The sequence below is a fragment of the Paroedura picta genome, chromosome 1, assembly GCF_049243985.1.
Source record: "Paroedura picta isolate Pp20150507F chromosome 1, Ppicta_v3.0, whole genome shotgun sequence".
NCBI lineage: Eukaryota > Metazoa > Chordata > Lepidosauria > Squamata > Gekkonidae > Paroedura > Paroedura picta.
The window spans coordinates 33129579-33149877 of NC_135369.1; the positions used below are offsets into that span (position 1 = coordinate 33129579).

Genomic DNA, 20299 nt, shown 5'->3' on the forward strand with positions numbered 1-20299 from the left:
CATAAAGTCAGCAAAGGACAAACAAGCTGCTTTGGCCCTGCGCCCTGGCTGGTCTGGCTCGTCGCAAACAACTTCCCACCAGCACATGTCTCTTTATTTTTTTTAATGCAGACTCCCATCGGGTTGCCTGGGCATGCAGTGAGGGGAAGTGTCTCACCTGCTAAACAGCCTGGTCTCCGTCCTTTCCCCTTCACAGCCATTTTGGATAGGGGACAGTTGCAGCATTTTTCCTTTAACTCTCCCAACAGTGTCTGTAAGGGGCTGAGATTGTGCCCAAGTAGTTCATCCTTGCCCGAAGGTGAAACAGCTGCAGTGTGGGAGTGTCCAGGAGGAGAGAACACTCTGTCTCTCCCTCCCATACCAGAAACAGTCCAATGGCATATTGCATTGGGCAAGGAAAAGGGTTAGGGCTGGCATCTGCCACTCTATCCCCGCTGCCACCTCCTCCATGCAGTTAAAACAAGAGTAACCTCTCTGGATTCCAGTGGCTATCAAGTGTGGCCAGCAAGGATTTTTGTGGCCAGAAACCTACTTACCACACCCTGTGGGCCCATCATTGGCCCTTTTGGGAAGGGAGTCAGCATGACCATATGTGGTCATATCACACTATATATATACCCTGATTGAAACCCTGATTGAGAAAGCCTGTCTTAGAAGGTTTATTGACAGTTCTGAAGTTCATAATAAAATGAAGGGATCTGTTATACTTTACTTTTGGAGATGAATGGCTTCCTGATTACACAATGTATATACGGCCTTTTATAATGGTACCCATGTGTGTGAGCTGTGTATTTTTGCAGGCAGAAATAGTGATTTTCCCAGATGAGTACCATTAATAAATAATGTTATGTATATGTCCTGTATTCTTGGAAATAAGTTTTGAAGTACAAAAGTTAGCACTATACCAGTCTTGTAAAAAGTTGTTGTGGTTTCCTGTGGCAAAGCTGCAGTTCTGTGCACAATTTTGTGAGAGTAATTCCCACGTGAATTAATTGGAATTTCTAAATGAACCTACTAGAAGAGGTTAACCTCCAGATGACCATGCAAGGAAAAGAATTGGGTGTCTCCCCTCCACCAGGTTAAGTTACTTGTTAATGTAGAAGTGTATGTGTATGAGCTGGGTGACTTGTAAATATGTTTTGCCTTGTAAGTTATTTGCAAAACAGCAGTAGATTCTGGCATACTTGTACAGGCATGGGAAATTATAGGATCGGTTTCACGGAGTACTTTTACAAGCTCACATTCTTTTTGTACTTGGTCAGTAGTTACCACCTCTTGTTGTACTATTAAAATTGTTAACATACATTAGCACCCCCAGTATGCTCACAAGAATTTAAAGAATGGGAAAGGAAACTTAGAGTCCTGACTAAGATTGAATTGGGTAGAAACAATCATCTCCCCAAAAACCTTCATTCCCTCTAATTTTTTGCCTTTCCCTCCCCCAGCAATGCCATTCTTCCCTTAGCTCCCCTTTTTTTATTCCCTTCCCATGTTCAATTTACATTTTCTTCTCCTATCTTCTCCAGCTTTATCTTCCTTCCCTCTCTCTGTCCCTCCCATCTGTCTGTCCCTCCCATTTTTTTGCCTGCCACATTTTCAGTGCTCATACTGAGGCTTGAATTCCTTGATGATGTTGGTTGTGAGTTATCTACTAGCCAAATGGTTAGTGAGATTGTAGTCTTGTGAGATCTCAGTGGCATATTTTTCCTTTTGGGGAGGTTCTGGTTCTTTTCATATATTACTGCAAACCCAGGGCTTTCCCCCGGGCTTGTTAAAAAAAAGAAGAAAAAACCTCCCATCTGCCAGTGACCTTGTTGTGTGGATTTGTTTTGAGCCACACTCTGTGGCCTGGTTCAGAATTGAGAGGCGCTTTGTGCCTCTCGGTGCGTCAGGCCGCTACCCGAGGGAGCCCCCGGCAGCCGCGCTCTGCCGGGGGCTCCCTGCCCAGCGGCCTGACGCGCCGAGAGGCGCCTCTCGCTGCGTCAGACTGCTGCCAGACGAAGCCCCTGGCAGTCGCGCGGAGTGTGGCTGCCGGGGCCTCCCTGCCTCCCCCGCCGCCGCCGCTTAGACATGACGCCACAGGGAGGGAGCCGCCGCGGGACACACCAAACTGTGAGTGCCTAGTGCCCGCTGTATCCCTTATACCGCAGGCTATATTTCTAGTATGGATATAAATGGCATTCTTCACATACAGTCTACATAAATGTGGAGGGAATTGGACTGAATTCTAACTGTTGCACTGTAATCATAACTTACATTATATCTAGAAAGAATTCTAGGAATGCAAAGTTATTTTCAGAATTTTTACCTTGCATGGTTTGAGACTGGGTGTATATCTCAGAGGTAAATTGGTCTTGACAAATGTGTAAAATACCTTTGTTTGAAATTTCGTTTGGCTTTTGTCATTCAGATCTAGTTACAGTTGATTCTGTTAGTCCTCAAATATGCCCAGGAATTAACAGATAACATTCCAGAAGTCTTTTTGTCACTATCCATTACCTCTATAATTAATTTACTACTATTCCTTAAGATGTTTTTATATTTGAGATTTGTGTTTTGCCAGTGTAGTTTTGAAAGTATTCAGGTCAGATTACAAAAATACATAAAACCTGCAAAGCAACAATTACATAAATGTTCGTTGAAAGCACAAAAATAGCAAATGGCAATATAAGAAGATCATTAATCTCATATTTAAAGTGCAAGCTAATCTCAGCATCAGCATTTTTGTCTCACTATATCAGTTAAATATCTTGTATAAGCAGTGATTGGTCTTTATTAGCTTTTAGTGTTGCATGGCCTTCTGACTCCTTACCCTTTGCTAGTGTTTACTAGCTTTATATACATAGATATTGCCACTGTGTTTTTCTTGATTGAGTTTTACCAATTGCTTCCTGTGTTTGATTCTTTTTTTAGTAACTCCTGTAGTAAATTTATCTACATAGTGTGGATCCATTTGTTGCATCCGAATAGATTCTAGACCAGCCTTTTTCAACCTTTCCACCACAAAGGAGCCCCTGAAATAACTTTTCAGTTTTTGAGGAGCTCCAGAAGTGTTGTCAATTGTCACACCTCGCTGCCATGCCCATAGAAGTGACATGTTACTGGAAGTGACATCATCACCTGTGTTAACAGGCAAGCTCAAGGAGGACTGAGCAGAGAAGAGACAAGGTGACTTAAGTTGGAAGTAGATGTGCAGGCTCCACCCCTCCCAGGCACAGAAGTCATAAGAGATCTCACACTTGGGAAGAGGGAGGGAGAGCAATGGAAGTGGCTGCTTCCCAAGCTTGTGGCTGAGTCTGTTATGGCAGGAAGGGGAAAGGCTATTGATCCCCTCTGGAGCTCCTGCTGACCCTGGGAGCCCTGGTTGGGAATCCCTGCTCTGGACAATGAATACTTACGCTGGAATAAAATATTGTTAAGGTGCTATAAAACTTGTATATGTTTTTGAATGTATGTTTCTGTCTCCTGGTATTGGAAGGGAAAAAAGGGACATAACAAAATTATGGAAAAAATATAATGCTTATAAAATTGAATACAGAGAAAAAACAATTAAGAATCACGAAGAAATATTGGAGCAAAGAACAATTTCAAGGCTGAGAATAAATGAAAAACCTGTTTTTTTTTTGTTAAAAGGAGTAATTAATTTGAGTTTTATATGGGCTAACCTGGTAGGCTGGTTCTGGGCAGTGAACAACATAATATATGCATATACAGAAGGTAAAAATTCAAAAGTTTTAATTAAAAATATTCAGTGTCAGGTATCTAGTGACTTAAATCAGCCATCTGAATCAAGTCAGATAGTGGTCTGGATCTCCCACAGTTGATGCTGGGTGGTAAGCATGTGGGAAGTTGTGGCTCAGTTGAAGCTAGATGTTCACATTTCATCAGCCCCAACCAAAAGCCTGGCGGAAGAGTTCCGTCTTGCAGGCTCTGCAGAACTCTCCTAGTTCTGACAGGGCCTGATGAGTTCTGGGAGCTTGTTCTACCAGGTAGGGGCCAGGATGGAAAATAACCTGGCCCTGTTTGAGGGGCATATCTCATTGGTGCCAGGGACCACAAATTGGTTGGTGTTAGCAGAGTACAGTGCTCATCGGGGGGGGGGGGTGTAGATTGAGAGGTGGTCTCTCAGATACATATGACCCAGACCATGGATGTCTTTGTGTGTGAGAACCAATACCTTAAACATGATCCAGAATTCAACTGGAAGCCAGTGCAGCTGTTGGAGTACTGGTCAAATATGTACATTCCAAGGAGTTCTTTTGAGAACTCTGGCAGCTATGTTCTGGACCAGTTGGCAGTTTCCAGAGCAAGGATAAGAGTAGGCCCACGTAGAGCGAGTTACAGCAGTCCAGTCTAAATGTGACCGTTGCGTGTGGCTAGGTGTTCTGGGATCAAGTAGAACTCTAGTAGTTTGGGCTGGCGAAGATGGAAGAATGCCAGCCAAGCTACTCTTGAGACCTGCACCTCTCTGGAGGTGTCATCGAAGATCACACTCCAATTCCTGGTTGAGGAATCATCTGCCAGTTGAACCCCATCCAGGTAGAGTAAGCACATTTCCTTGCTTGGACCTTTCCTATCTGTCCGCGGGATTTCCATCTTGGAAAGGTTGAGTTTCAACTGACTCTGCTTGAGCCAATCCGTCACTGCTTCCAGAAATCTGGCAAGATTGTCTGGGGGTGTATTTGGCTGGCTGTACAACAGGAGAAAGAGCTGGGTGTCATCTGCATAATGAGGACAACCAAACCAGCTGGGCAAGAGGGCACATAAAAATATTGAATGAGGTTGGGGAGGGAGTCACACATTGTGGCACCCCACAGTGGAGGTGATATCAGTGAGACTGCATCTCCCCAACAGCAACCCTCTGTATTCCAGGATTCGTAAACAATTGGACAAGCCCATTATAGATTTAGTTTATTTATAATTTGACTTTTATATTGCCCCTCTCCGGAAGTAGGCTTGTGGTAATTTACATAAAAAGCAATAAAACATCATATTATTAAAAATGTAGTAGACACATTAAAAACATGAAATCCATTACAGAACCCTCCATTCCCACTAGCAGCTAAAAGAAGGTTCCTTAAAAAGAAACACACACATTTCCAACAAACATCCACATCCTCTGAAATATTAGCTAATTTGGCAGGAGTTAAATACCAACAATAAGGCATTTTCAAACAAGTCTCCCTAATACCAGCAGCTAACAAAACGTTAGCTACCTTATGAAATGAAATGAAATTAAGATGCATGTATTAAGGTAGCATAGGGTGCATCAGTTTACATCACTCTCAAATGTTGGGTATATATGTGATTTTTCTTAGACAAAACCAAGAAAATTCTACTTTTGAATTCCAGGAATATGCCTAATAGTGCATGTGTGTGTGAATTAAAGTGTTTGATAGATGAAAAGCAGGGGAGCAGGAGTTATGGTGAAGAAAGAGGACACTGGTGTCTCTGTGACTGAGAGGATGTGAGAAAAGTGCTCATCTTCAGATGGAGAGCATCCTTTTCAGCTGATGGGGAAAAATGCTAGCTTCCAGTATCTTATTTGGAAGGTTTGAATTAAATTCAATGAATTAGATTCTGCACAAGACATTACCCACCTGCCTTGGCTACATGATATGCTACAGTAATACACTCCTGTGATATTGGTCTTGGGTGACCATTAACAGAGAGGGCTGGATTTTATCTGAGGTGGTAGTTGCAATAAGAAAAATAATGGTAAGATAGTGGCTAGTCGGCCTCATAAGGTGACATTAAATCAGTAAACTAATTAGGGTTGAAAGGACATCAAGCACTCCATATATTTCAATTTTTCTGAAATCTCATTTTGTTCGGGGGAAAAGGGCGACTTTCTTCATCCCTGTGGCTTCAAAATTATCTGTACTCCTATCATGAGGTTCTATATGTCAGGGTCCTTTGTATGGTCTTCTTGGTCAGCAGAGATACCTGTTAAAAGAGCTCTTCTATGGCAAATGCTCTCCTAGCTAAGTTTTATAGGATGGTCAAAAATCAGTTTGTTCAGGAAGGAAAGAAATGTAGCGTAAAACAGAACAATAAATGAAACCCAAGAACTTAGTTTGCTATTTTTTGACTGCCCTTTCTTTGCCTGATGAAATGAAGAAAATTATAGTGCATTATTGTTCTGTTGATTATTTAGTGTTCTTATTGTTATGGTTTATCCTCTTGCATCACTTTTCTACAGCAGATATTTGCCATCCTGTGTGCTTCTGTGGCTTGGCATTTGAACTCATCCAATCCAGTAGAGATTCAAGAAGTTACACAAACTTCAGTGTCCACATAGTCCCTCCACGTTATACCTGCTGGCTGCTATACTGTCATGGAGCCTTTGCCAGTGTGACATCAAATCACTCTTCACAATTGGATTCGGGGCCAATGAGTTCACTTTAGACTGTTTTTCACTGTTGACTTAACGGTGCTTACCTGACAAGTACCTGTTCGTACTGGTTTTACTGTAGCTTCATATGTGGGAAGTCATTTCCTAAGCAGCTTCCAGTCACTTCTTGGGGGTTTTTTTTCCCATGAGGAAATTTAACCTGGTAGTGAGTTGCCAGTTCAGCTAGATTATGTATACAAAATGTGATCCTCTAATAGTTATTACATTTCTATACCGCCCTTCCCGCTCAGGGTGGTTTAGCACATGGTAATCCATTCAGTTAAAACACAATAATACAATTCATCTAAACAAATTTTATTAGGAAATTCTGCCTAAAACAGTATATATTCTAAATCAATGGTATTCAGGGCATTGGCAATAAAATGAATAACGAGTTTTAAAAGTAGGAATAATGCTAGTCTTAACTTTTTTCAAGTTTTGTCTCAGAAGTATTTAGAAAGAACAATGTTTCATTTCCATAGTAAAAGTAAATAAAAAGAAATTTCAGCTGGTGGTCTTAAGTGCATTAATGACTTTTGTTTTTTAGTATCAGACATTGAAGGTGGAGATGGATTGCAGCTCAGAAAGGAACATGCGCTCAAGGTTTTTGCTTATATCAACTCCTGGACGCAAAGGTAAGTTTTAACTTTTAAGTATTTGAAGTTTTATAATGCATCTCGGGATATACATACATGTATCATTGTGTTTTTATTTGCTAAAAATGCTTAACCTTCTGTCCCGGTCACTAGCCCATTCAGCTTAGGGCTACGCTGAGATCTCCCTCTCTGTACTTTAGATAGCCTTCCTTTTCTGTCATCAGTGAGGAAAAATCTGGGTTACCTACCACTCTGGCAGGATCTTCAGGAGAAACTTGACCACCACTTGCTGAAAACCTCCTGTTGCTTCTGACATAGTAGATGCGAAGAACCCCAGCAGATGGTGGAACCTGACCTCTTGCAGGGCCAATTTGTGGGCCCACCTTTGGAACCAACATTTCAAATTCTATATTACAGAGAGCTGGATACTTATTCAATAGCCTCTAGGACTGAATCAGAGTCAGCTTCATAACCGTCGCCAGATAACCCCGTAGATAATCCTACTACAATATCCCCTAGTGAGGACCTTTGCCTCTACAGGGAACAGATGGCCTGGATGGCGAAGGCTTTGGACATTGAGAACACAAGCTCTGATAGTAGACTGAAAGACAAAATTTTACGCTGATTATATTTGGATTCCATGGGTTCAGTGGCGTTCCATGTAAAAAAGGCCTAATGGAACTGACGTTTCCTATCTTGTAAAAAACCTCCAGCTCAGGTCACCCCCAGAAAGATCAAGTCTTTACCAAATTCATCAGAACTCAGCTACCTTTCTTTCTAGTCACCTGCCTCCATCCTCGGTAGTTACTGGAGACATGCAAGGTCAACAGCGTCCGGGGCAATATAATGCTCCCATGGATTGCGAAGATAGAAGAATTGATTCTTTGGGAGGAAGATTTATGGATGAGCAGCCTTGATCTTCTGAACTGCAAACTATCAAGCCATTATGGGATCTAACAGTTGTGCCTGCAGGGGAGCCTCTCACCATACCTCAAGATACTACCCAATGAGCAAAGATCTCTTGCTAAAATGTTTTATTCTGAGGCAGCAGGAAAACAGTCTGCTGAAATAACTGCTTGTCCCATAGCTTTATGGATAGCTATCCAGTGTCATGTTTGGCTTAGAAGTATAGTGCTTCCATTGGAGATGAGATGTAAAGTGGAACACTTGCCACTTGAAGGATTCACTCTTTTGTCGCAGTGAGGTCCTCATGGAATTGAAGAACCACCAGCAGATGACCAAAACTTTTAACGCCTTTTCTGCTTCATCGGGTTTGAGATATTGAGTCCAGCAAAAATGACATGATTTTTCAACATTGTTTATGGGGTCAGAGACAGTTCCAACCACACCAGCAACATCAGCAAAGCTATCATCCTTACTTGTATCAATGTGGTGAAATAATGGCCCACAGCTCCAGCTGCGGCCCATTATGCACGGCCGTCGAAACGGCGATTTCGGGTCACATGGAAAACGCGGAGGGGGAAGACGCACACCGGTTATGCACGGGACGGGGTGCGACGGCGGCAAACCCCAGAGTAACCGATTATGCACGTGGCGATCCGGGTGCCGCTTCTGGTTGTGCCCCGGTCACCCGGAAGCTGCGCTTTCTTCCGCGTTTCACTGACGAGGCTTTTTCGGCGGCATGCACCGAAGTTGCGGCCGGTTGCAGCCGGCTCCATGCGTTATCGGTGATTTTAGTCGCCGCCATTCCACCCCGAATGTGTGTTATTCCCTCTGTGCATAATGGGTCTGCAACAGCAAAGGGCACAACTGCTCTAAAACAGCAAAAGTTTTGGTTAACTGTATCTTTGGCACCAGGAATTAGTTTCACGGGTAGTTTTTCTCGTTTTATTGGGGCTTGAAGCCAAATTTCTATGGGATTGTGGATTCTATTAGTAGTTTACAAGCTCGTTCTCAGTTGCCTATCTGCATTTGAAGGCCCTGACAATCCTTACCCAGAAATTAGCCATGTTGCAGCTTCTGTGGAAAGGAATGGGAATCAGGGGATTTTTCTCAGGGTTCATTTTGGTTCCTAAAAAGGATGGTGGCTTATACCTCATAATGAATCTGAGGCAGTTGAATGAGTTCTTAAAACTTTCTAAATTTTGTATGGTTTCTCAGGTGTCTCTTATTGAGCTTATCTAAAGAGCATTGGTTTGTGGTTCTTGATCTCAAGGATGCATACCTTCACATTTCAATCTACCCATCGCATTGGATATTTAAAAATTTTAGACAGGCTTCTAGAGTATTTCATTACTCTTCTCTACCCTTTGAGTTGGTCATGCTTGGCAGTGGTTGTAGCCTACTTAAGGGGAAAGGAGTATTCTAGCTTTCCCTCTTTAGATGATTGACTTTTGGTAGCCAAATCCAAATAACTTAACAAAGAGCAAGTTCGTATCACCATAGAGTGTGTAGAAGGTTAGGTCTAGTGGTTAATGTGATAAAGTCACACTTGATACCTGCATGAAGGGTTTAGTTTATTGGGACAATATTGGAACTCCATAACTCAGGCTTTCTCAACCAGGGTTTCTTGACTGTCCTGGAAGGATTTCCCAAATGCTGGGAGTTAATAATTTTTTAAAACATTTTTTAAATTGAATAAGCATATTGGATGATTTGACCATATATGATCATGTTGACATACCCGCCCCTCCCAAAATGGCCTGTGATGGGCCTGGAGTGGATAGAAAGGAGAGGGGCCTTGGATGGGCATACACACAGCTATGCTTCCAACCATATTTCTGTGGTCTCTCTAAGACTGAAGAATGTGTCAGTCATTTCTCAACGGTAAAAAAGTTGAGAAAGGCTGCTATAACTAGTCACGCTATCCTACCCTTGGAACAGGCTGTTTTAGTTAAAACAGTAGATCAGTTTTTATGACAATGTAGTCAGTCAGTTAGAGCCTCTTGTGGTGCAGAGTGGTAAGGCAGCAGGAATACAGTCTGAAAGCTCTGCCCATGAGGCTGGGAGTTCAATCCCAGCAGCCGGCTCAAGGTTGACTCAGCCTTCCATCCTTCCGAGGTTGGTAAAATGAGTACCCAGCTTGCTGGGGGGTAAACGGTAATGACTGGGGAAGGCACTGGCAAACCACCCCGTATTGAGTCTGCCATGAAAACGCTAGAGGGCGTCACCCCAAGGGTCAGACATGACCCGGTGCTTGCACAGGGGATAGCTTTACCTTTAGTCAGTCAGTTAAGAGCATCCAGCATTTACTGGGGTTAATGGTGTCTACTTTAGCTGTTATCCCAACAGCCAGTCTCCACATGAGATGCCTACAGTTGTGATCTGTTAAACATTTTAGCCCTATCTGGCATTCATCATTGGATCACTTCTTGATTCCAATAGAAGTCCTAGGGTAGCTTCCATGGTGTTCCATTCATAGCAACTTATTTGGAATGCGGTTTGTTTTTTGGGAACCACAGTTTACGTAATTCCTTAGTGTGTTGGGGGGCACATTGAGGGAGTCTCTCCACTTAAGACCTTTGGGGACTCATGGAAGGAGGTTCACATTAATGTCCTCGAGTTATGTGCAACCCATTTGGCTCTGGTCTCGTTCATTAGGATGGTCGAGAATGCCTCCCTGACTATGGAGGCGCAGGTCAGGAAAGTAGCCGGCCAGGCATTTTTCCATCTTCGCCAAGCTCGGCTACTAGCGCCCTACCTGTCCCCCGAACACCTGGCCACTGTGATCCATGCAACGGTCACCTCCAGATTAGATTTCTGTAACTCGCTCTACGCGGGCCTATCCCTGTCTCTGATCCGGAAACTCCAGCTGGTACAAAATGCAGCCGCTAGGGTCCTCACCGGCACACCTTGGAGGGCCCACATCCAGCCTGTGCTGAGGCAGCTGCACTGGTTACCAATTGCTGTCCGGATCCGGTTCAAGGTTCTGGTTCTAACCTTTAAGGCTTTACGCGGGCTGGGACCCACATACCTGAGGGACCGCCTAGTGCCCTATGCCCCCCGCAGGGCTCTGCGCTCTGCGAGTGAGAATCTTCTGGTCGTTCCCGGCCCTAGGGAAGCATGCCTAGCCTCGACCAGGGCCAGGGCCTTTTCGGTCCTGGCCCCCACCTGGTGGAATGAGCTCCCGGGTGAGCTGCGGGCCCTGCAGGACCCTTTAACGTTCCGCAGGGCCTGCAAGACGGAGCTCTTCCGCCAGGTTGAGGCTGGGGCTGCCGGGGTACATCGACTGCTCTCCCCCGGGCTTCTTGAACATCGTTGACCTCCTTCTCCTCCACCCCCCCTTTTTTTAGGAATGGGGGTAGGAAGGGGATCTTATTATTGTGCTGCCATGTTGTGACATTTTAAAGTCTTTTAATGGGAGTTTTAATGGTTTTTTTAAGACATTGTAACCCTCCGCGAGCCATTTGGGAGTGGCGGGAAATAAATCGAAATAATAATAATAATAATAATAATAATAATAATTATAATTATAATAATTATAATAATAATAAAAGAGTAATGGTACAACTAAGAATTCTGCAACCATGTTCTATATTAAGAAAGGGGCATAGGTTCTGGGGGTTTGTATTCAGAAGCAATGTAAGTATGGAGGTTTGCATTAGACCAGGGGTAGTCAAACTGCGGCCCTCCAGATGTCCATGAACTACAATTCCCAGGAGCCCCCTGCCAGCATTTGCTGGCAGGGGGCTCCTGGGAATTGTAGTCCATGGACATCTGGAGGGCCGCAGTTTGACTACCCCTGCATTAGACCATGGGCCTTAGATTGCAAGTTATCCATACTGCTGGATCCTTAAATATCCATTCAGTTTCATATTGTAGATCAGCCCTAGCCTACATCAGGGTTGTATTTGAGTTGTGAGGATACCCCAGGGTAGACCTATTTGCATTGACAGAATTGATGAAGGCTCTGATATTCTGCTTTCTAGTGGGCAGCAACCCAGAGTACATTGGAGACATGTTCTGATGGCCAGGCCCGCCGTTTTATACCTTCCCCCCTACATTTCCTATTCTAAGATGTATGATAGGGAAAATGTAAGCAGATCATACTCTGGCCTTTCTAGTGTCCCCTGTATGGTCATGACAGATTTCGTTTATGGAACTAGTCAGATTGTCCAGGGAAATATTCCTGTGATTCCCAGAGGTTTTGTAACTTCTATGCTCAGGGCTAATTCTATATCACAATCCAACTAGACTACAATTTATGGCATGGAAGATCCAACTGTAGGAGAGTGATTATCTCAAGGGGTGCAGGAAGTTCTTACCCAGAGCAGAAAGCTGTCAGCAAGATGGACCTATCAGAGCAAATGGACAAGATTTGAACAATGGGCTTGAAATCAAGACCTTTACTTGTTTGCTTGCTCTATTCATAAAAAAACGGATTGCTTATTGTTCCTAGCCCAATCAGGGATATAAGTATCTTTTGTTTGGGCCTTATGTGCATTTCATGTTGAAATGCAAGGAGTTTGAACTTTTGTACACAAATTGTCACAAAGGCTTCTTAAAGGTCTCTTACATATGCTCCTTCCGATACCTAAGGCAGTACCTTCGGTTTGTTCTGGCACAGATGATGAAATCATCATTTGAACTTATACTTTTAGTTCTAGTGGCAATGGTGAGTAGGATGATAGTGTTTCTAATGGTGATTTCATCGGCTAGATAAGTGAGTGAATTAGCTGCCTTAAGAAGGGACCCACCATTATTACAGGGATGAAGGTTGTGTTCCACCTTATCCCTGGTTCCCTACTTAGTGTAGTGTCTTGGTTTCACCTTTTACAAATCATGGTCCTTCCTGTCTTTTTTCCGTTCCTGTCTCTCAGGCTGAGAAGGAGTTGCATTCCTTAGACATGAGAAGGACTATTCTGTATTAAATAGAAAGAACAAAAACATTTAGGAAAGATAAAGAACTTTTTACTTGCTATTGGGACCAAAAGAAAGGCATGGCAGCCTCTTCCCAGTCTGTTGCAAGATGAGTACTGTCAACAGTATGGTCCTGATACAAGGTGTCTGGCAGACAGTGTCCGATTTAGTTAAGAGCTCTTTCCACATGCTCGATGGCTAGATCTGTTATGTTCCAGAGACACATCCTGCTGGTGGACATTTGTAGAGCAGTAACCTGGTCAAGGGAAGAGACGTTTGGGAAGCACTATGCATTGAACCAACAAATGAGAAGAGATGCAGATGTTGGACAGACAATTCTACAAGTTCTGTTCCAATGACAGGCTCACCACACCACCAAATGGTTAGTAGCTCACTAATTGTCCCAGTGTGGACCTGCACTAGAAGTCGGACGATGAAAACATAGTTGCCTACCTGTAATTGTTGTTCATCAACGTCTTCTGTGGAGATACACATTCCCTCCCACCTCTCCAGGTGTGAGCCCTTTTGGGGAGAGATTGGACAGAGAATCCCTAAGGAAGAGCTCATTGTGGCATAGGGATCTGACGGAGTGGGGGCAGTTCAGCTTACTAGATCATGCAGCACAGAGCGCTAAAAGTTGCATATGTGCAGACATGGTGGGCTGGAATGCCCCCATTATAGGAGTTTTTTAAGCTAGGAAAAAATGCTACAGCTGGCCTGCACAGACGCAGTCCCAATGTGTGTCTGCTTAGAAAATGCTGATGAACAAGAGCTACAGGTAAGCAACTATGTGATCTTATGGGAAGTTTAATTTTCCTTGCCTGCTAAGCAGGGCCTATTTGACCAGCAATCCTTTCATGAGAAATGCTTCAAAATTGGTTGGGTAAAGTCCTTTTGGTTAAACAGGATTTTTACCTCCCTTAAAGGTTGTCAAAACCTGGCACCTCAAAACAATTCGTAAATGGGTAATTGAAAAGGAGGCAAGCCATGACATCTGTTCAATTCAAAACTCCAGGTTTTCTGTAGGTACCCTTATTTGAAGACAGCCAAATCCTTCTCAAGGTATCTAGCAGATCTCTCTGATGCACCATTAAGGAGGACATTCATGACTGCCTGTTTTCAAACAATGCCCTTCGCCTGTTTACAGGGCAGATATAAAACTCCCTTAGATCAATGTTTCTTCCCCTCCAATCATTTTGAAGACTTTCTCCACTATCTCTTTTACTGTCCACTATATGACACTATCCGCACTAGGCTATATATACAGTAGAGCAGGGATAGTCAAACTGTGGCCCTCCAGATGTCCATAGACTATAATTCCCATGAGCCCCTGCCAGCATTCGCTGGCAGGGGTTCATGGGAATGGTACTCCATGGACATCTGGAGGGCCGCAGTTTGACTGCTCCTGCCGTAGAGGATTTTAGTAGCTTTTTACTGGCAAATACAAGGTTGCCTCTTTTATGTTGTTATTTATTAAAGTTAAGGAAGTGATTTGTACATGCCAATCTCTAAACCAGGAATGTCTATATTAACCCAACTCTGTATTTTATAATTGTCTTTTTGCAATTTTTTTAAAACATTGCTTTTAAAATTGTTATAACTCATTTATTTTAAGGTGTTAAGGCCAGTGGTTTTAACACTATATAAACTACTAGTTAAACGGGTGTTGCCACTGCTCTCCGTCATGATAGAACAAACTGTATATCCCGTAGAATTCTTCTACATAAATTTCATTATATCCTGTGATTTCAGCTGTAACTTTTTAAAAAGTGGTTGTACGGTCTTGTTGAAAATCATGAGTTTGACTATGTTAATTAATCATGAATAATAGAACTTTCCTCTGCAAAGCTTTTATTACCTGTCATTTTATCACTCAGTACAATTTAGTGGAAAGTGTCCCAAATTTTGTCATGTTGTTTGTTGAATACGTTATGAGTTGCAAAGATTGTCAGTGGTTGACAGTAAAATTGTCTCCACTATGTCAGCATGAAGTGGGACCCCCTTCTGCTAGTTCTTTGTGCATCACGGAGTGCGATCAGGCGCAAGAGACGCCCCCCTCCCCAAACCTTCTTCAGATCCACTGTTGTATACCAAGTGCTCAAAGAGAAGTGGGATTAGTCTCTCTTTTCACACTAAGCTTTGTAGAAAATTGGAATTATTAAGAATATCTCTTGCTGTTTTTGACTTTCTTCATCATAGAGTAAAAATGGGCTCTCTTATTATACCAAGTACTGTGGAAAGTCAGAAATGCAAGTAACTTCTTTGCCAGAGAATGACACAAAATGAAAGATCAACTCTTTCTCTAAATTATCTATGAATGCAGGAATACTTGAAGGGGTTGATGGCAGTAGCAGCCCAAAATTCTGGCTGGCTACTAAGCTGAGACCCAACTGTACAGTTTTGATGTTATTATTCTAAAATCATAATGTAATTTTTAGATATCAAGAATATGTTTCATGATATTATTTAACCTCAGTCATATATCACTTTCAATAATGGAATGAGAAGAATAATAGCCTCTGATTGTCTGCCTCGATTAGCACTAGACATTCTTCCTGAATGTCTTCAGAAATTGACAGTTTGATACAATATTTTAAATACTTTATGTTTTTTAAAAATAGACAATGTCTGTGCTGCTTCAAGGAGTATAAGCATCTGGAGATCTTCAATCAAGTTGTGTGTGCGCTTATAAATTTAGTGATTGCCCAAGTTCAAGCTCTCCGGGACCAGCTGTGTAAACATTGCACTATTAACATAGACTCAGCATGGCAAGATGAAAATAATCCAACTGATGAGCCATTGAATGTAGAAAGAGAATCTCATGGAGATGCAGAAGAAGGAAATGGGGAACGACACAAATCCATAGAAAAGAAGTTGGACTCTGGAAGAACTAGTATCTTGACAGATGAGGAATCCACTAAGGTCACTGATGTATTTAGTGTATGGAGCACCGAGGAAAAGGAAAAACTTCTGCTTTGTGTAGCAAAAATCTTTCAGATCCAGTTTCCTCTATATACTGCTTACAAGCATAACACTCATCCCACAATAGAGGTATGTGTTACGGTGATTGCCAAGTAATATTCTTTTTTTAAAAAAGGAAGCAAAATTAATTTTGTTTTCTGATCTTCATTAAACTCTGGAATATATATCCATATTAAGTCAATATTTCAATGTCTGGGATTTTCTTTTCTGTGATACACTCTAATTGCAGATTTGCTACAAGGTCCACATTAGTAGAAACATGAGTTAAACAGCTTTAATTGGCTGAATCATTACATGCACATAGGTGCACACACAAGGAAGCTTAATTTTATGTGAACTTGTTGGATATTACTGTACTCTTGTGACTCAAGTTTAGCAAGTTTCCAACTATGACAATGATCGTTAGGTAAATGAAACCAACAAGCTAGTTTAAGCATTACTATAGCCACCAAGACCATCATTGCCAAGGTGTGTGAGCTTCTTATAAGGAAACAGAATTCACCACATACTTTGGAGCTGTCACATAGTAACTTTCTTTGTCTGTGATGCCTATCATTAGTAGGCACTGCTGGAAGCATCACTGATGGTGATGATTGGGAAAATTAGGACAGTTTAAAGGACAGTGATCCTCTTGGTGAATGTATAATATCAGATTTCCTTTTTGTAATGTAGAAAGTGTGAATATCTGTTCCATTTAATATTTCTGATAAGACCTAAGAGGAGGAGCTGTTCTCATGGCTTAAGTACCACTCAGTGCTTAACACCCACTCTGTGCGGCTGTCCTGCCCCTTTGTGCCTTCTCCAACCGGCTTGCCTGTCTGTCCAGTGGCCAGCCAATTGCCTTCCGTCCCACACCCCTGACTATCTCCTCCTCCTTCCACTTCCTCTGAGGCTTGGATGCTGTAGATCCCTGCTGTATGAGAGCTGCCCCTGCCAATTAGTTCCCTGCCCGGGGGCCTCCAGCCTGCAGCCTTCCCCGGTCCTGGGTGGAGAGGCTATCTGCAGAGTTCCCCCCCCCCCTCACCCCTCCAATCTTGTGCCCATTGTATTCCTGAATACCACGGGCTTTCTCCCTAGTCTCTAGTCCCTAGTACATACATACACATACAAAATATAAATCTTTACCATTGGGTTTAATTTAGGGTGGTTCATGCAAAATGTCTGCACTGGATTTCCTTCATCTGGAGTTCCTGAAGGCCTAATACTATTTTTTCTGTCCTTATACTTTGCTACTCAACAATTTTATATTTGGAAATTTCCCCTCTTCTATCCTGATGAAAATTGCAGCACCATGAAGCTATGCCAAATAATGCAGCAGTTACTATAGTACAGATGCCTCCAATATGGGTTATGCATGTACTCCACCTCAGTAACCCACAATTATTTTTATATGTTCATACTTTCTACATTTCTCTTGTACTTCTTGGCAACTGTTAATGGGGATCCAAGCACACAGACCTCACCTTAACTACTATTAGGTGCCTGGATCCAAGTGTTGGCATGCTTTATTGTACCGTGGCTTGAGAAGTACCTGGAGAAGGAGAGGCAGGCAAATAGCTTAGAACTGAACAGGATAAACAGGTAGCTTCCCTCAGAGGACTTGCCCAAGCTGAAGGAGTAAAGTAATCTTGGAACTGGAGATGGTGGTGCAGAGAGTGGACTGGTGTTGTGTCACAAGGACTCAAACAAAATGTTTTATTATATAAGTGGCAATAGCCTTAACTAATTATTAAGTTAGCACTGTAAAAAGGCCATTTGCCAATGACATGAACAACTCAGCTGATGCCCAAAGTATTAGTTGGTTCAGTATACTTCCTAATTCATGGTTTATCGCTAGTCTATGTAGCTAAGCAAATATATGGTTTATTGTAAGAGAAAGTGATAAAAATATAGTAGTATATTAGTTATATCCATGTATTTTGTATGCTAGCACATTCTTTTTTTAGAATTACAAAATTTCATAGGTGTCTGTGAAATCCATATTTTTTTTCTCAGGTATGTATATTTTGCTTTTCTTACCTTAATTACATTCATGCAGTAAAATTCTTTGTCTTAACAGGATATTTCTGCACAAGAAAGCAATATATTAGGGGCATTCTGTGACATGAATGTAAGTCATCTCAATTTATAAACTGATACATGCAACATAATACTGTTTTTGCTTCCTTTGGTTTGGTATTGCTTCTAATATGCTAAAATCATAAATATAAAGCAGTCCATCAACGTTTTTTATCCTATCTCTTCTTGACATGTTCTTGAGCTCTCCATAATAGCCTTACTTAGTCACCAAAATCTGTCCAGTTTGCAATATTCAGACCAGTTGTGAAAGATGCATCCTGCAGAGAAAGGTCGTACTTCAGCATTCTTTGCAGATACCTGCTTCTTGCTCTTGTAATTTGTATTAGACATACAAATGGGCATACATGGTTGCTTTTCTACAATTTTTCTACAGTCTTGCTCACGCCAGGAGGTTAGCAAGGGAGGAGAAGGGGGTGATCCGTTGGAGTATTGTTGAAACGTCTAGTTTCAGTGCTTTGGCAATGAACCAGGGTGTGAGGGCAATAATGCTGTCTCCTATCTTCCTGGCCAAGGAAACATAACACTGTCCAGAAAAACTCCATCCTGGTGTTGCCAAGTTTTGCAATTACAAACTCTAATGTTATTGTGACCTGCAGGTCCCTGACTACCTCGTTTTGTGCTTCTAGGCAGAAAGTTAGCTCAGTATTTTGTCAATCCTGTATAGACCTAAGCAGCATCTATATGCAATAGATAATGCGAATGCACTCACATGATCCAACCCTTGAGTCTGCTTTACATGTGTTCATTGATTGAATATGTGCATAGTGTTGCACCATGTCAAATGTAGCTTTCATAATTGAGTTCTGGTTGGTGTGATCTGTTTTTTGCTGTTGGTAGTCTTTATATATGCCTGTGTACAACTGTGAACGTCCATGCATTGCAGATGGGTTACATTCAGCAGGACAGGGCAGTCTTCCACAGGATTATGATATTTGGTTTAAAAGGCATAATAACATTATAAAACGAAATATTTGGTCATACAGTTTTCACTGTTCTTATACTGCTTTAGAGCTTGATGGCCCAAGGGCACCTGGAAAGTTGAGGATCAGAGAAACATTGGAATCTGATTCTTTCATTAGTTGGCACATGTGCACCTCTGAGTAACTTGAGTTACTGAAGGGCTGTTTAGGTTAAAATTGATTCATATATTTGGAGGCTAGTATTCAGAAAGAAGCCAGTGGATTGAATTACAAATATACATTCGAAGAACCTGCTGCGGCTTGAAATTTTACTATAGTTCTGTTAAAAGTATTAAAATGCAGCTGTTTGGATGTGAAAATGTGTGTATGGATGTTTTTAAATGATTTTTTCAAATTATTCATTCCCTAGGACGTAGAAGTACCATTGCACTTGCTTCGCTATGTTTGCTTGTTTTGTGGGAAAAACGGCCTTTCCCTCATGAAGGACTGTTTTGAATATGGAACCCCTGAAACGTTGCCATTTCTCATAGCACATGCATTTATCACTGTGGTCTCTAATGTGAGTATGCTTTCAAGTTTCTCTAACTTCCCTTAACGCGAATGCAGTAAACATAGCTTGTAGTCATGATTATATAGCATGAGGCTAACTGGAGTTATAATGTAGGATGGGAAGTTCTGGCTGACCCATAGGCTCAAGGGGGACGCCTTGGATAAATCCTTAGTTCTAATGCAATTAATTTTGTGGCTTTTAAATCAGAAACAGTAACTTTTATGCCTTCTTCATTGCAAGTATGAACTAAAAATCCAGTTGTGGAGATGCATAGTTTGCCTGCTTACAGTATTACCTTTGCTGCAACTTCCATCCCTTCTCAAAAATATATTTGAATTCCTCCATTCAGAGTATGTATTTTGGGTGAAGTTTGTTTGGCACAGGATTAATTTTTTCCCAGATACTTTGAACACAGTAGGGCGCTTTTAAAAGCATACCTGAATGGCAGTGCAAAAGAAGCTAATAAAATTGCAGGGTAGTGATAGCGGTTGTTTAAAATCTAGGGCAAACATTTTCAACTTGTTTACAATTGTTTCTTTTTTAAAAAAGAGCCAAAGTCAGGTCAGAATAGGAAAGGAACAGGGTTCTACTTTTGTTTTTAAAAAGTCAACCACAAAATTATTTTTATATTAAAGCTAGTATCTCAGGCACCTAGATTCTTCTACTAATCCAAAGTGCTTGGAAATTAATGCAATACACAATACCATGGAATAACTTATTTATTTATATTTAGACTTGTATACCGCCAGATCTCAGACTTGTGACGGTTTACAATAAAAACAACATGTCCATAAAACCCCCCAATACATAATACATAAAAGGCATAAAGATGGCTTTTCATTGGAGTAGTTTCCCATCCACCCCCCATCCAGCTGCAGCCTGGAGCTCTTTTGTGTAGGAGCGGGGGTAGTTCTGATTCTAATATTGAGGAATCCACAGTTGGTAACTCTGGGACTTC

General features: G+C 41.9%; 1 protein-coding gene across 4 annotated transcripts in view; it reads left to right on the forward strand.

The window, feature by feature from the left end:
- The window catches only part of USP34 (ubiquitin specific peptidase 34), a 136094-nt gene that overhangs the window by 13390 nt on the left and 102405 nt on the right, over positions 1 to 20299 (forward strand). For all 4 annotated transcript variants that reach the window (XM_077332835.1, XM_077332845.1, XM_077332852.1 and 1 more), the window contains exons 2-5: positions 6942 to 7029; positions 15432 to 15861; positions 17852 to 17902; positions 19201 to 19350. In XM_077332835.1, coding sequence (XP_077188950.1) covers positions 6942 to 7029; positions 15432 to 15861; positions 17852 to 17902; positions 19201 to 19350 — 719 coding nt within the window. The remainder of the gene's footprint in view (positions 1 to 6941; positions 7030 to 15431; positions 15862 to 17851; positions 17903 to 19200; positions 19351 to 20299) is intronic.